This window comes from Peromyscus eremicus, chromosome 10, assembly GCF_949786415.1.
Source record: "Peromyscus eremicus chromosome 10, PerEre_H2_v1, whole genome shotgun sequence".
In the NCBI taxonomy this organism is placed as follows: Eukaryota; Metazoa; Chordata; class Mammalia; order Rodentia; family Cricetidae; genus Peromyscus; species Peromyscus eremicus.
Window position 1 is genome coordinate 59804466 of NC_081426.1, and position 14918 is coordinate 59819383.

Genomic DNA, 14918 nt, shown 5'->3' on the forward strand with positions numbered 1-14918 from the left:
GGAGGTCGTTTGCTTACTTTTTAGAAGGGTTTTCTGTCTTTCATATCTTGTATCTCTCATGCATATGCATATACATTCATACATACACAGACTTATGGATAGATATAAAAGCTCCTTAATTGCCTTTGTCTTCATCCTTCTACTCCAGTTCTGAGTCAGCATTGAGGCTGCCAACTCTGCTTTTGCACATGAAGGCATCTCTTGAAAGAGAGAATTACACAGCCAGTTTGATTGTTCTTTATTCTTTGGCTGTACACAGTCAGTGGACATTTCGTGTGACTTCATTAGTATATTCTCTCACTGCAGCCTTACCTTTTGCCTCTCAGCTCTCAACTCTGCTTCATACTTCATGGAAAAACAAAACAGATGTACAAGTGGCTCCTGATATAAAGTGGTTCACTTTGTAGTTTATTGACTTGATGGTGTGGAATCATAAGCATATAACTATTCTGTTTTTAATTTCTATGTAGTATTCAGTTAGTTATAGTCAATATTTCATTCAAATAGGCTTTGTACTAGATGATTTTACTCAGTGCTAGGCAGATGTAAGAGTTTTGAATACATTTGAGGCAGGCTAGGTATGCTATGGTCAGGTTAGATGGATTAGATGCATTTTCAGTGTTCAGTATTTTAAATTTGCGATGGTTTATAGAGAACTAGTCCTGTAAGTCAAAGACTATTTTTAATTTGTTGAAAGTACCTCATTCTTTTCTTTTTTTTAACTTTTATTTTTCTCTCATATGCTACATCCCAATTGCAGTTTCCCCTCCCTTCACTCCTCCCAGTCCCTCCCCCTACCTCTCCTTCCCCCCAGATCCACTCCTCCTCTGTTTCCCTTCAGAAAAAGAGCAGGTCCCCCCCAGGATATCCCCCAAACATGGTCTAACAAGATACAGTAAGACTGGGTGTAAGCCCTCATAGTAAAACTGGACAAGGCAACCCAGTAGGAGGAAAAGGGTCCCATGTGCAGGTAAAAGAGTCAGAGACATCCTCTCCCCACCCCCACCCCCGACTTCCATTGTTGGGAGTCCTACAAGAACACCAAACTACACAACTGTAAGGTACCAGCAGAGGGCCTCGCTCATACCATACAGACTCTGTGTTTGCCACTTCAGTCTCTGTGAGCCTTTATGAGCCTTCGTTGATTCCGTGGGCCATGTTCTCATGGTGTCCTCAAACCCTCTGTCTCCTACGGTCCTTCCTCACCATCTTCTGTGGGGTTCCCCTGGCTTCTCCTAGTGTTTGGCTGTGGATCTCTGCATCTGCTCCCATCAGTTGCTGGATGATGCCCCTCTGATGACAGTTTGGCTAGGCAGCGATCTGTGAGCATAACAATATCATTAGGAATCCTTTCATTGACCTTCTTTTTTTTTTTTGGCCAGTCGTGTTTGATTCTATCCTGGGTTCCTGGCTGTCCTGCCTCTGGTTCCTGGCCACCCAGGCAGTGTCGGACTGGGGGCTCATGGTGTAGGCCTTAAGTTGGACCAGTCATTGAGTACCTCTTTTTTCATCATCAAATAATAGACTTTTCTCTACACATGCTCCTAAATGCTCTCCTTTCCACAGGAAAGAATTAGTATTAGAAATATAGAAAGTTTTCATTGAGTATCTCACCTCCTCTTGTCTTTTAAATTCAGTCCAATTGGGTTTTCAACTCATGATTCTTTCCAAAGTCACAAACAACATTCAAGATACAAAGCCATCTATGTCCAAGTAGACTTTCCATTTCTACTTGACTGGGAGGGATCTCCCATCAAGAACTTAAAAGTGGGTATTTCTAATGGTTTATGGCATATAATTCCAGTACTCAGGAGGCAGAATCAGAAGGATCTCCTTATGTTCCAGGACAGCCAGGGCTACATAGTGAGGTCATGCTCAAAAGAAACACACACACTCTCTCTCACAAGAAGAGAAAAAAGGAGTTAAATACTGTAGCTGGGTATCATAACTCATGCTTGTGATACCAGCACTTGGAAGGCTAAGGCAGGAAGATTACCACAAATTAGAGCTAGCAGCAACTATAGAGTGAGACTTTTTCGCAAAGCAAACCAAGTTGTGCATGCATACCATGCATAACTGGGGCAAAGGCTGCCTATGCCAATTGTCTTTTCTCTGGATAACATTTGAGACTTGACCCCCTTTCATACAGCTCAGAACTGGACACAGCTGACCCCTGTAGTTGGCTCTTAACTCGAGGTACCCCTCTCTCCATTCATTTGGATTCCGGTTTCTCTCTGAGCCCTTTCTGGACGCAACACTGATGTGCTGTGAAGGTCGCAGTCTTCTCCTGTCTTGGGAGCTAGAATTTCTCCTGTTGCAAGGTGACTTCCTTATAGTGTGGAATAACTTAGGCCCATGACATCTGCCCCTTATGTCTGTTCATATGGACAGTCCTGCTTGCTAGAATTACATGCCATCTATATTTTTTACTTTGGATGCAGACACTTCCTGTTACACTTCTTTTGTCTCACGGGAACTCTTAACAGTAAGAGATAAAGTCACAGTGTCCTTGCTTTACCAAAAGCATTCTCTCATCAGAGCAGTAGCTCACCCTCTGATAATCTAATTTTGCAATGTCCCTTTAATTCATTTCCCCTTTAATTGGTATGCCTTTCCTTAGGATCCTGACTTTGAATTTCTTAGGCTAGTCCTTCATAACCTTGCAAGTACCTTTGTCTCCTGAGTAAGTTTAGCTCCACAGCCACAGTATTGCTTTGAGTAGTGTATGCAGCTTGCCCCAGGAGTCCTCACTCACATCTGAGGTGTCTTTAAACATAGGCCATGGTGCTTCTGTGGAGGTCAGGACAGTTTACAGGAGTCTATTCTTCTCTTCTACTGTCTGGGGAACTCAGGTCATCAACGTGGTGGCAATGCTTTGTAACAACGTAAAATAAACTTAATTGTAAAAATTCCAAATATATAAAAAATTGATACAGAGATCCAGCTTCAATAATTATCATTGTTTTGTCATTCTGATCTTTAAAAAGATGAGATTCTCTAGCTTTTTTTTTTTTTTTTAGGTGGATTTTTATTGTGGAACTTATAAACAGTTTCTTCTAAGCTGTTTGCCAAGAGGGCTGTGGGTCCTAGCTCTCCGTGGCTTCGTATTCTCCAGATTTTTATTCTCCTGGTAGATCCTTTGGGGCCTTGTCATTATTTCTGATCTGGTTAATGCTGACATGTTTTCCTCTTTCCTCTCCATCCCTTAGCAGTGTGGTTTGAGTTTGGTGAATAGTTTTCCTTAGAACATTCTGTCTGATTTTAAAGGTCTTATTTCTCTCTCTTTATCTCAACCTTCCCATTAAAAAAATCTTTTTTTTTTCTACTTTAAGCAATATTTTTTCACTATTTGTATTTTTTTTGTTTCCATCTCTTCACAAAGAATTTGACATGTTTCCAGTATAATAAAAATATACACACTACAGTTTTCAGTGAACAAGAGATAGTGGAAATCTAGACCATGTTGGAGTTTCTGTCGTATAAGTCGGAGTGAAGTCAAAGCCACATGCACAAGATTTACCCTGCACAGTTCCTTCACTTGCCCCAAAGGCAGTTCAGCACAAAACCAGGGCAGCTGGCTTTGGGCTGTATTTTAAGACCTGACCTTTAAGGTAGAAGCTCCTGTTTTTGCTGTTATCCATGTGTCCTGTACATTCTAGGCTCCAGAGCTAGCTCAAGGCAAACAAAGCACAGCAGCAGACATGAACAAATGCAGACCTGCAGAGACAACACAATTGCAGTTTGCCTTCCTACCACGAAAACAGTCTCACTCCATGCCAAATCGCATGTAGAAAATCCACGTTTGAGTTACAGTTGTTGTCTTGGTAATTATTGCACTTTTAGAAAGGAACATCCTGGCACTTCAAGACCTGCTGTAGCCAACAAGAGGGACCGCGTTGCCATCAGCTATGTGGTTTACCAAGAGTGAAGTCCCAGGAAAACCTCCAACTGTACTACAGATTGCTCTCACCTATGGCTCAAGAGTCTAAACCCTATGTTAGTAGGTTCCAGGACTTGGGAGGTGGAGACAGAGGGATGGCACGTTCAAGGCCAGCCTGAGCCACATAGCAAGATCCAATCTCAACTCCTGTCACATCCCTGCCCCACGTCCTTATTGTTGTAGCCAACTCTAGGAGGCATACCAGGCATCTTCCCTAGATTTTGTTTAGCTCCATTACTAAGTCAACCTCCAGGGAGCAGTAGAGAGAGGGAAGGATGTGTACAGAGGCCAGAAGCCGGGGGAAGGAGGGAATCCTCCTCTGGCAGCCAGAGATGGGAGGGAGGGTTGAAGTCCACCAGCAGCAGCTTTCTTGCTCACTAGGATCCCCAAACCATCTTTGCTCTTCATTAATTTCTCTTGCTCAGTCCTCTTTGCAGAGGGCTCCACTTAGTTTTCTGATCTTCCAACATTAGAGACTAGTTTGGGAGTGAAGAGGTGGCATATACATGTGTGTACTCATGGAGAGGCCAGAGATTGACATCAAGTATCTGTTGCTATTGCTCTCCCACCTTAGTTTTTGAGACAGGGTCTCCCCAGTGAACCCAGAGCTCACTGATTAGGCCAGACTAATTTGTCAGCAAGTTCTCAGGATCCCCTTTTGTCTCTGCTTCCCAATGTTTGTATTACAGATGCACATTGTATGAACATAGATTATTAGAGGTCCAAATTGAGGTCTTCATGCTTTCATAGTGTCTTAGTCAGTGTTAGACAGTGACAGAACACCATAACCAAAAAGCAAGTTGAGGAGGAAAAGGTTTATTTGGCTTACATTTCCATACCATAGTCCATTACTGAAGGAAGTCAGCAGAAACAGGGCAGGAGCCTGGAGGCAGGAGCTGATGCAGAGGCCATGGAGGGGTGCTGCTTACTGGCTTGCTCATCATGGCTTGCTCAGCCTGCTTTTATTTCCTTTTTTGTTTTTTGAGACATGGTTTCTCTGTGTATCCCTGGCTGTCTTGTCTTGGAACTCACTCTGTAGACCAGGCTGGCCTGTTATTCAGAGATCTACCTGCCTCTGCCTCCCAAGTGCTGGGATCAAAGGCATGCACCACCACTATCCGGCAGCCTGCTTTTTTTATAGAACCCAGGACCACCAGCCTAGGGATAGTACCACCTACAATGGGCTTCTCTCCACCCATCAGTCACTAATTAAGAAGACGCCCTACAGTCTTGCCTGCAGCCCAGTCTTCTGGAGACGTTTTCTTAGTTGAGGCTCTCTCGGATAGGTTGTAGCAGACATAAAACTAGCCAGCATACATAGTGAGACTTTCAACATTGAGCCATCTTCCCAGCTCCCATTAGATTCTTTATGGGCCCTTTTATACTTTAAATTCATTAGTATGGCCCACTGTCATCTTCTCCAAAATAGATTCCTAATATGGCTGCCTATTACCTTGTCTCTATTGAAACCTTAGCCTAACTTAAATTCTTAGCATCTCCTACATGGTTACCCTTCTAGTTAGTTTCTCCACCTACTGCTTTTTCTCTACATCATAAACTATATCTTTTGAAAGCATAAATTAGACTGTTTTATCTCTGCTTAGAATTGTCCAGTGGTTTCTTTTTGCCAGTAGCATCAAATTAAAAATGTATTCTCCCAGGTTCTGTGGTGTATGGCCCTATGTGCGCTCTCTTACTGCCCCCTCCCTTTCTGCCTCCTCCCTTGCCTTCTTCCTCTACTCCTGCCATTTCTCTTGCTTCCTGGGCTTCAGCACAGTGGCCCTATGTGCCTTACTTTGTCCTTGATTTCAGCTAAGCTCATTTCTATTCCAGTGTCTTTGGACTTGCTACAAACTTCCTCACACATGCTTCTAGATTTTTCATGATTGCTTCCTTGTCATCAAGCCTCTTTTCCTGACTATTGTAGATAAATAACACTCCCCTACTACCACTCTGTTTTCTCTTCTTTGTGATCTCCTCACTGTCTGATGTTAGGCGTTTCTTTACAGATTTCTTCTGGCCTCATCTACTACAGTAAAGGATCCTAGCACCTAGAACTGTGCCAGATATACAGTAGCTACACAATAAGCATCGTGAATAAATGACATTGAGATAACTCTCTATAAATTTAATAGAGATGTAAAGTACAATAATAAATTTATAGTAGCTTGACTCTGGGTGGTCAAGAAAGCTTCGTGTAGAAAAGGTGATGCTTGGCCAGGTATGGAAAAGAACAGGCTAGACTGAGATCGCATTAGACAGCGGTAGCATTCCTGGGGAGAAGAAAGACGGAGAAGAAACGAGAAGGAAGTGTATATTTCAGTAACAACAGGAACTAGTTCTCCTCAATGCTTCTCCACTTGCTGGTCTGTTAGGCAATTAAACAGTTTTCACTGGAGGTCTTTGGTGTTGAGAGAACACTCAGTTGAGCCAGAGCAGCAGACCTGTTACCCTTTGCTGTTCCTTTAAAGTGAAGGAGCTGTTCAAGAAATGGAAAATTTTAGCGTGTGTGAGTTTCAGGTCAAAACATTTGATCACTTCAGTGCTAGTTTCTCTGTAGCAGTTTCAGGTCTGTCCTAGAAGCGGGCAGCCTGGGAACTCTAGGAACAGAATAAGCACCTGAGAGTTTGGAAAAGTACCCAAATGCTACATACTCTCAACTATATCTTACTTAATTGCACGTATGTGTATGTCAGGTGTGGGGGGGGCAGGCTGTCAGGTATGTACATGTGACGCGGTGCCCTCAGAGGACAGAAGTTGTCAGATCATATGGAGCTAGAGTTACAGGCTGTTGTGATCCACCCACATGGGTGCTGGGAACCAAACTTGCTTTCTCTGCAAGGAGAGTACATGCTCTCTAACATCCATCTCTCAAACTACATCTCCCAGACTTATACACTCCTTTTAAGGAGAATTCGGATGAACAGAATTGGAAAGGAAGCCTCGTTCAGAGGTGGGGGAGGGGGGGACTAAGTGTTATGCCCGTCAGAGCCCTTCCTGCTGTGCGTCTCTGAGAGACTTTGTGTGCTCCTGTCCTACAGCCTCGCTCCAGGACCGTGTCAGTGTTCCTCAAGGGACCCGGAAAAGTGGTGATGGTTGCCATCTGCATGTGAGTTTTGGAAAACACGGCTTTTGAACTAGAAATATATGCCTTTTAATATGTGTGTCCTTGAATATATAGATGTCCTACCTGGTGGCCAGCAGCACAGAGCCTTTGTTATTCTAGGAGGAAGTGGAGCTATGTCATGGCCAGTGAAGTGATAGGAAAGCGTATGGACATTTGTACTGGGGTTTTCATATTTTTGATATAGATCTGAGTTTCTCCCTGAAAATACTAAATGGAGTTTGTCAGAGTCATTTTTTAAGTTACATTGGCCAATGTTGCCCCAGGCCAGGTCAGGTCACAGCTAAAGAGTATATCTGTGTTTGTATTTTCTCCCACTCAACTTTGGAAGAAACAATGTTTTTATTAAATGTTTTTATAAATTCCTTCTTTCCTCTGGCTTTTTGATTCCTATTTTGTTGACCTTTTATCCATTGTGCTAGTTAATTTTAGGCTATGTGCTGGCTGGTTTTGTGTGTCAGCTTGTACAAACTGGAGTCATCAGAGAGGAAGGACCTCCATTGAGGAAATGCCTCCAGGAGATCCAGCTGGAAGGCATTTTCTCAATTAGTGACTATCAATGGGGGAGGGCCCAGCCCATGGTGGGTGGTGCCATCCATGGGCTGGTGGTCCTCAGTTCTATAAGAAAGCAGGCTGAGCAAGCCAGGGAAAGCAAGCCAGTAAGCAGCACCCCTCCATGGCCTCTGTATCAGCTCCTGCCTACAGGTTCCTGTCCTGTTTGAGTTCCTGTCCTGACTTCCTTTGATGATAAACAATGATGTGGAAATGTTCCTCCTCAACTGGCTTTTTGGCCATGGTGTTTCATTGCGGCAATAGAAACCCTAACTAAGACAACCTATATAAAAGCATTAGTTTTGTAAATCAGTTTTTTTTAACATCTTAAAAATACAATTTGGAAATTATGAGAGGATTGGAAATGTATAATATATGATCCTTGGAGGATTGGAGGGCCCTAGACTGGAGGAAAGAATTTCCAATAAGGACTAAGGGTGATGATATCTAATTAGAATACTTAGAATTGTTGTCAGGAATGATGTCCAGCTTTCTGCTTGGACAGTGGGTAAATATTGCTCTACCAGTACATCAGAAGCAGGGGAAGGACAGGAGGAAAAAAAATGACTTTTGGCTTTTAGTCTGAGGTGTCTGTAAGGATGTCCATGAGGAGAGTCAACAGGATCAGTTTTCTGCCAGTAGAGTAGGGATAATAATCATAGCCTTCCTTACAAGGAATGTATGTAACATATAAGCTAATTAGCATAGTACCCAATCCTTAATGTGTACTTGATAAGATTATTGCTACTGTATAATATTGGTCTCAAGCTTGGGGGAGATCTAGGCTAGAGATTTAGAGTTGTGAATTGTTAGTCTACAGATGATACTTAAAATCCTAGCAGTACTTAAGATGACCTGGGGAATAATGTATACAGTATTAGGAAGACAAAGTCCTCCACATATGGCATTGCCTCTTACTTACTTCCTGATTTCATATTCCGTACCTTTATATCTATACCTGAACTGTAGGGAGTTCTTTTTAACTTACTTTTAATAGAATCTAGTATAAATGAACATTTGCTGAATTATTTTCTTTCTCTCTAGTAATGGCTTAAACTGCTTCTTTAAATTCCTTGCCTGGATTTATACGGGTTCAGCAAGTATGTTCTCAGAAGCTATACATTCATTATCTGATACTTGTAACCAGGTAAGGAGGAAATGCTTCATTAGTTTTAAACTGATTTCCTAATAGGCTTTAGTCAGAAAGTGATTTGTTAAAAAATACTCGGCAGTTGGTGTTGGGGGAAATGCAGCTCTTTAAATCTGAGTATTTAAGAACAGTGCCTTTGTATATGTGGGTTCTGCATCTGTAATTCCATATCCTCACAACCAGCTGTGGATTAAAAACACGAAAAAGGAATGGGCATGGTAGCATACCTTTAGTCCCAGCACTGGAGGGAGGGACAGGTAGAGCTGTGAGTGTGAACCTAGCCTGGTCTATAGAGTGAGTTCTGGGACAGCCAGAGCTACATGGAGAGACCCTGCCTCAAACAATAGGGAGGCAGCAGGTGGCTCTACACTGTACAGACTTGGGCCCTTATCACTATTCTTTTTTTTTTTTTCTTTCTATTTTTAAAATTTGCTTGTTTTATGTGTATGGATGTTAGGTCTGCATATATGTCTGTGCACCCTATGGATGTCTAATGCCACAAGAGGGCATCAGATCCCTTGGGCCTAGAGTTACAGAGCCACCATGTTCCTGCTGGGAATGGAAGCTGGATCCTCTGCAAGAGCATGCTGAACCATTTCTCCACCCCCACCCCCACCCGTTACTATTCTTAACAACAGAGTTTAACATTAATGTCTATACTATTTATATTGTATGAGGCATGAGAAGTAATAGAGATGTGGTTTAAAATATAAGAGGATACTTGTAGGTTATTTGAAAATACTGTCTATTTTATATGAGAAACGTGAGGATTGTGGTGCTTGCCCCTTTATTCCCAGCACTCAGGAGGCAGAAGCAGGCAGTTCTCTGTAAGTTTGAGGCCAGCCTGGTCTACAGAGTGAATTCCAGGACAGCCAGGGCTACATAGTGAGACCCTGTCTCAAAAAAAGAAAAAAAGAAAGAAAGAAAATTTAGGTTTCCCTAAGTGGTTCTGAAACTAATTTTTGAATAATAATGAAGGACAGCAGCATACAGAAATAGGCTGGCTGTGGAGTACATGCCTGTTACTCCAGCATGTGGAGGTGGATGGATCAGGAACTACACCATAATCTTTAAAATGTGATACAGATCACTATGATTATACAAGTAAATTTTTTGTTGTAAGTTTTTATGCTTTAAGAACTACCAACAATGAGATAGGAAGTATAAATTTATCATTTACTACATGTTTGGTTATAGTCTTTTATAGAAGAGATTCTTTTTATTTGTTTGTTTATTTTAGATTTATTTTTATTATTTTATGTTTATGAGTGTCCTGCCTCCATGTACATCTGTGTTCCACATGTGTATATATTAGTATCACAAAACATTAAGAATAAATCTAGCAAAAGGTGCACAAAACTTTGATACTGAAAACTATAAACTATTGCGGAGAGTTTTAGAAAGATCTACAGAAGGGCTGGGACACAGCTCAGTTGTGAGTGCTTCCTTGGACTATGTAAGGCCGAGGTTTGATCCCCAGGACCACAAAGGAGAGAGAAGTGGACTGGGGGAGAATTCGCTGCAGATAAGAGAGTGATCTATAGATTGAATGTAATTCTAATCATAATGCCAGTGGAGTTATTCCTTGTTTTGTTTGTGACAGAGCCTTGAAATATAGTAGCTCAGACTGGCCTACATTCAAGACCTCTTCACCGAATAGGACTTCTGGGAGCTTTTCCCATGTCAATACAGAAACCTAGCTTGCTATTTTAAACTGCTATAGAAGTCATTTATTATGGTTGATCATTTGCACTGCATTTCCCTACTGATGGAATTTTAGGTTCCTTGTGGTTATTGTCTTGGTTTAGTTTGGTATGGTTTCGTTTTTTGAGATGGGTCTCAGTTTGCAGCCCAAGATAGACTCAAAATTGATCTCCTGCTTCAAGTACTAGGAGTTTAAGCATATGCCTCCATGCCCAGCTATCTTTCAAGTTTTTCATCCTTGTAAACAATGTTGTTTTGAATCCCCTTGGGTTTGTCTTTTCTTTTCTATACTAGGATTTATTTTTCATACTGTGATTGCTTAGCCATTGATGTGCATATATGATTTCTTTATTGTTATCCTTTACGTCTTCTATATTGGCTTACTCATTGCATTCTCCATCTTGGTAATCACTGCTTACTGTTTGTTTTTTTCCATAGGGTTTGCTAGCACTGGGCATCAGCAAGTCTGTCCAAACACCAGACCCTTCTCACCCGTAAGGACACTACCTCTGATTGGAATTTGCTATAAGTCATTGAAATAAGAACCAAGGAATTTGAGAAGTCTGAACTTTATATAGCATCAGATTGAGATTGGGTCATTTCCTTTGTATTGTCTAAAGTGTGAAGGTCAAAATAAAGTCAAGGCATAATTTGAAAATGGAGTTGAAATAGTTTTTTATGCTTTCTAATCCAGCCTGGAGATCTTCTCCATACTTGATAATAACAAAACTTAGAGTTCTATTTTATTTTGTTTCAAGGAAGTATATTTCATTTTGAACTTAATTGGCTATGTAATCTAAAGTTTTGATATTAACCTTTTAAAAATGCACACTTCATACTTACTTTTGTTTTAATGCTTTTATTATGATTGAGAAATATTTTGATGATATTTCAAAATTAGATATTTATGAAGTGAGTTTTTTTTTTTAAATATATTACTTTGAGTATGGCAGTGACTTGATGTGGATGATTATTTTTGTTACATCTATTAACAGCCACCCAAATGTTTGAGCTCTGTATTCATTGTTATTTTAACTACCTTCATTAATACAGTTTGATCAATGTTAAGGCAGAAAGTGCACCTTTATTTGTGAAAGTGTCCATCTTAGTGCTTTGTAAATACCTATCCTTACTTGAAAGCAGGGCACTACTGTTTTAATAATAACAATACATTTTTAATATTCTGGAATTATGAGTTTTCTAGTGTAGAGAGCAAATGTTAATTACATATCTACTGTGTTTTACTATCTCTTGAAAAAATGCTTTCCTTACCACACCAAAAAAATTTAACTAAGAGGGTAAAAGTTTTAAACTTTATGTTCTGAAGATTGCGTCTTAAGTTATTTCCAATAGCTCATTTTAACAGTACCCAGTACTGTAACTAAATTTTGGATAGTATTTAGTTTAAGGACACTTAGATATGACTAGCCACACAGGACTAGTGACTTACTGTAGTAGACAGTGCAGATCTACATAGTACAAGTTTTCAGTAAGAGCCTGCGGCGCCAGGCATGGTGGCACAGGACTTTAATCCCAGCACTCAGAAGGCAGAGGCAGGTGGATCTCTGAGTTAAAGGCCAGCCTGGTCTACAGAGTGAGTTCCAGGACAGCCAGGGCTGTTACACAGAGAAACCCTGTCTTGAAAAACAAAACAAAGGAGGAAAAAAAAAGCAAAAACAGAATCTACAGTGCTTTGACAATACATAGAATTAAAGCAGTGTAACTTAATCATTGGTTTAAACTGGCATATAGTTGGTGTTACTTTGGAGAAAACTTTAGAAAAAAATTAAGTTTTCTAAGTCAGGTTTGTAAACCATTGTCACATCAATGAACTAGGATTCTGTGTGGCTAGACTACGTCTTTACACAAAGAGAGTCCCATTAACTCTCTCAAGTTAGAATTCATTGTTTGTACTGTTTAGGCTTAAGAGTACATTTCTCAGGAAACATTTTTATGAATGAATGAGTCTACTTCTCATAGTATGTCATAGTTTCCAAGTGTCCTATAGTGCTGTATTGGTACTTAAAATAGTACAAATTAATGGTTCATTTTGACCAAAGATGATTAGAAGAATAATTAGTATTTTCAAAAATTATCCATGAAAACATGCAGAAAACTAAGTTATTGGTTCAGCTGTTTATTAAACTGTTCAGAACCAGCAGTGAGTTTCATGTTAAATTGTTCAGTATTAAGCAGCGAAATTACAGGTAACACACATCATAGACTAACCACAGGACCACAATATTCAATTAGAAGCTGCAATCCAAGGAAATTGAAGTATTGTCCTGTTCGTTAAATATCTTAATGTATTTTTTAAAACATTAATTTTGGTGCTGGAGAAATGGCTCGGTGGTTGGGAGCACTGACTGTTCTTCCAGAGGACCTGGGTTCAATTCCCAGCAACCACATGGTGGCTCACAACTGTCTATAACTCCTGTTCCAGGGAATCTGACAACCCTACAGATATACATGCAGGCAAAACACAAATGTAATTAAAATACACATAATGAATTATAAGAAAAGATTAATTTTCCTGACATCTGTGGAATGTAATTATAAAGTAGTTCTGGTAAATCAAAGTAGACTATATGAAATAGAGATGAGAAAATGCCTGAATTAAGTAATGTTACTTTATTTTTATATATTTTCAAAGATCTTGCATTCCCCACCCAACTTTGTATACTATGGGGTTTTTTTTTTGTTTGTTTTATGAAATTTTGAACTTTGTGCTTACAGTGTTTATTATACAAAACTACACCATTTTAATAGTCTAAGAATGATTTTTCAGGCTGAAGAAATGCCTCAGTGGTTAGGAGCACTGACTCCTTCCAGAGGTCCCGAGTTCAATTCCCAGCAACCACATGGTGGCTCACAACCACTGTAATGAGATCTGGTGCCCTCTTCTGGCCTGCAGGGACACATGCAGGCAGAACAGTGTATACATGATAAAGAAATAAATCTTTATTTTTAAAAAAAGAATGGTTTTTCATTTTCATTGACTTATTAAACACATTTTGAAAGTTGGTGTACGGTTTTCCACACTATATGTTCTTTTTATCTTCCAGGTACGGCTTTTCAAATATGCGCTATATTTCTTCATTGATTAGTGGTGTTGGTATTTTCATGATGGGCGCAGGACTCTCTTGGTACCATGGAATCATGGGATTGCTTCATCCTCAACCAATGGAATCCCTTCTATGGGTAATCCTCTTTTTCCCCCACTTTCATATATGAAGTACTATGACTTTCTTGTATTATATTGGAGAATAGGAATAATGTGCCTCTTGGTGGTGTCACACAGGTTATTTATATATGGTTCTGTTTTACACATAAGTATTTATGACTTCTGAATCCATGGATGGGGTGATTTTAAATAATTTTTACTTATTTTATGTGTTTGCCTACATGTATGTCTGTGCAGCACATGGATGTCTGATGCAGGCAAAGGTCAAAAGAGGATGCTGGCTCTCTTGGGACTGGAGTTCAAAAGCTGTGAGCTGCCGGGAATCCAACCGGGTCCAGTGCTCTTAACTGCTGAGCTATTTCTCTAGCCCCTAATTTGGTGATGTTAAACAGTAGAATCTCTATAGGTATAATTAGTAAGCACGTCCTCTTTGATTAAAATCTTGGGCAAGTCTACAAATTTTTTAAAGATGCTATTGAAGAACAAAAAAGAACTCTATTCACTTTTAGCGCCAGGAATAACCTCGAATCAGTAATTACAGTTTGCAGTCACTTGTCAAAAGATGGAACTGCATTTAATGTTAAAGCAAAATGAAAAGGAGCTTTGTTTGTTTGTTTTGTGTTTCCCCTGAGGCCTCCATCAGGCTGGGGGGAGGGGGGAGCTGCCCTGAGGAACTTGGAAAGGAAGATGGTCACTGTCAGTTTTGTTGCACCAAAGCTCTTCTGCTCAGTAGGCGGTGCCCAACACTGAGTAGGTAACAGGAAGTACTAACACTGGTCTGCTCTGGCCTTTGTAGGTCTTTAAACTACCTTCCTTTCATGGGCATGTCTTAGAGAATAGGCTGCTTTGATGCTCTGACTCCTTGGATAGACATACTGGTTGTCTACTGCCCTCTCAGCTTCCGATAGACACAGACTGGTCCTGTACTCCCTCTCGGCTTCCGATAGACACAGACTGGTCCTGTACTCCCTCTCAGCTTCTGATAGACACAGACTGGTCCTATACTCCCTCTCAGCTTCCGATAGACACAGACTGGTCCTATACTCCCTCTCAGCTTCTGGCATTTGGCAAAAATGCCTTTTAGATATTTCCAAAAGACTCCAACTTGGCCCCATGGCTAAGACGAGACATGTTACTCTCTGTGGGGCTCTGTGGTTTGTCTTTTTTTCCCCTCTCTCCTTCCGGCCCCCATCAGTAGCCTTGCCTGCAGATTATTGTTCTCGGGTGCATCAGACACAGTTGGCTATAATCTCCAAACTCCTTG

At 40.6% G+C, this 14918-nt stretch overlaps 1 protein-coding gene across 1 annotated transcript in view; it reads left to right on the top strand.

Moving 5' to 3' along the window:
• The window catches only part of Slc30a9 (solute carrier family 30 member 9), a 54708-nt gene that overhangs the window by 25626 nt on the left and 14164 nt on the right, over positions 1–14918 (top strand). The window contains exons 8-11 of the mRNA XM_059275941.1: positions 6982–7049; positions 8661–8763; positions 10909–10964; positions 13536–13671. Of these exons, the coding sequence (XP_059131924.1) occupies positions 6982–7049; positions 8661–8763; positions 10909–10964; positions 13536–13671 (363 nt within the window). The remainder of the gene's footprint in view (positions 1–6981; positions 7050–8660; positions 8764–10908; positions 10965–13535; positions 13672–14918) is intronic.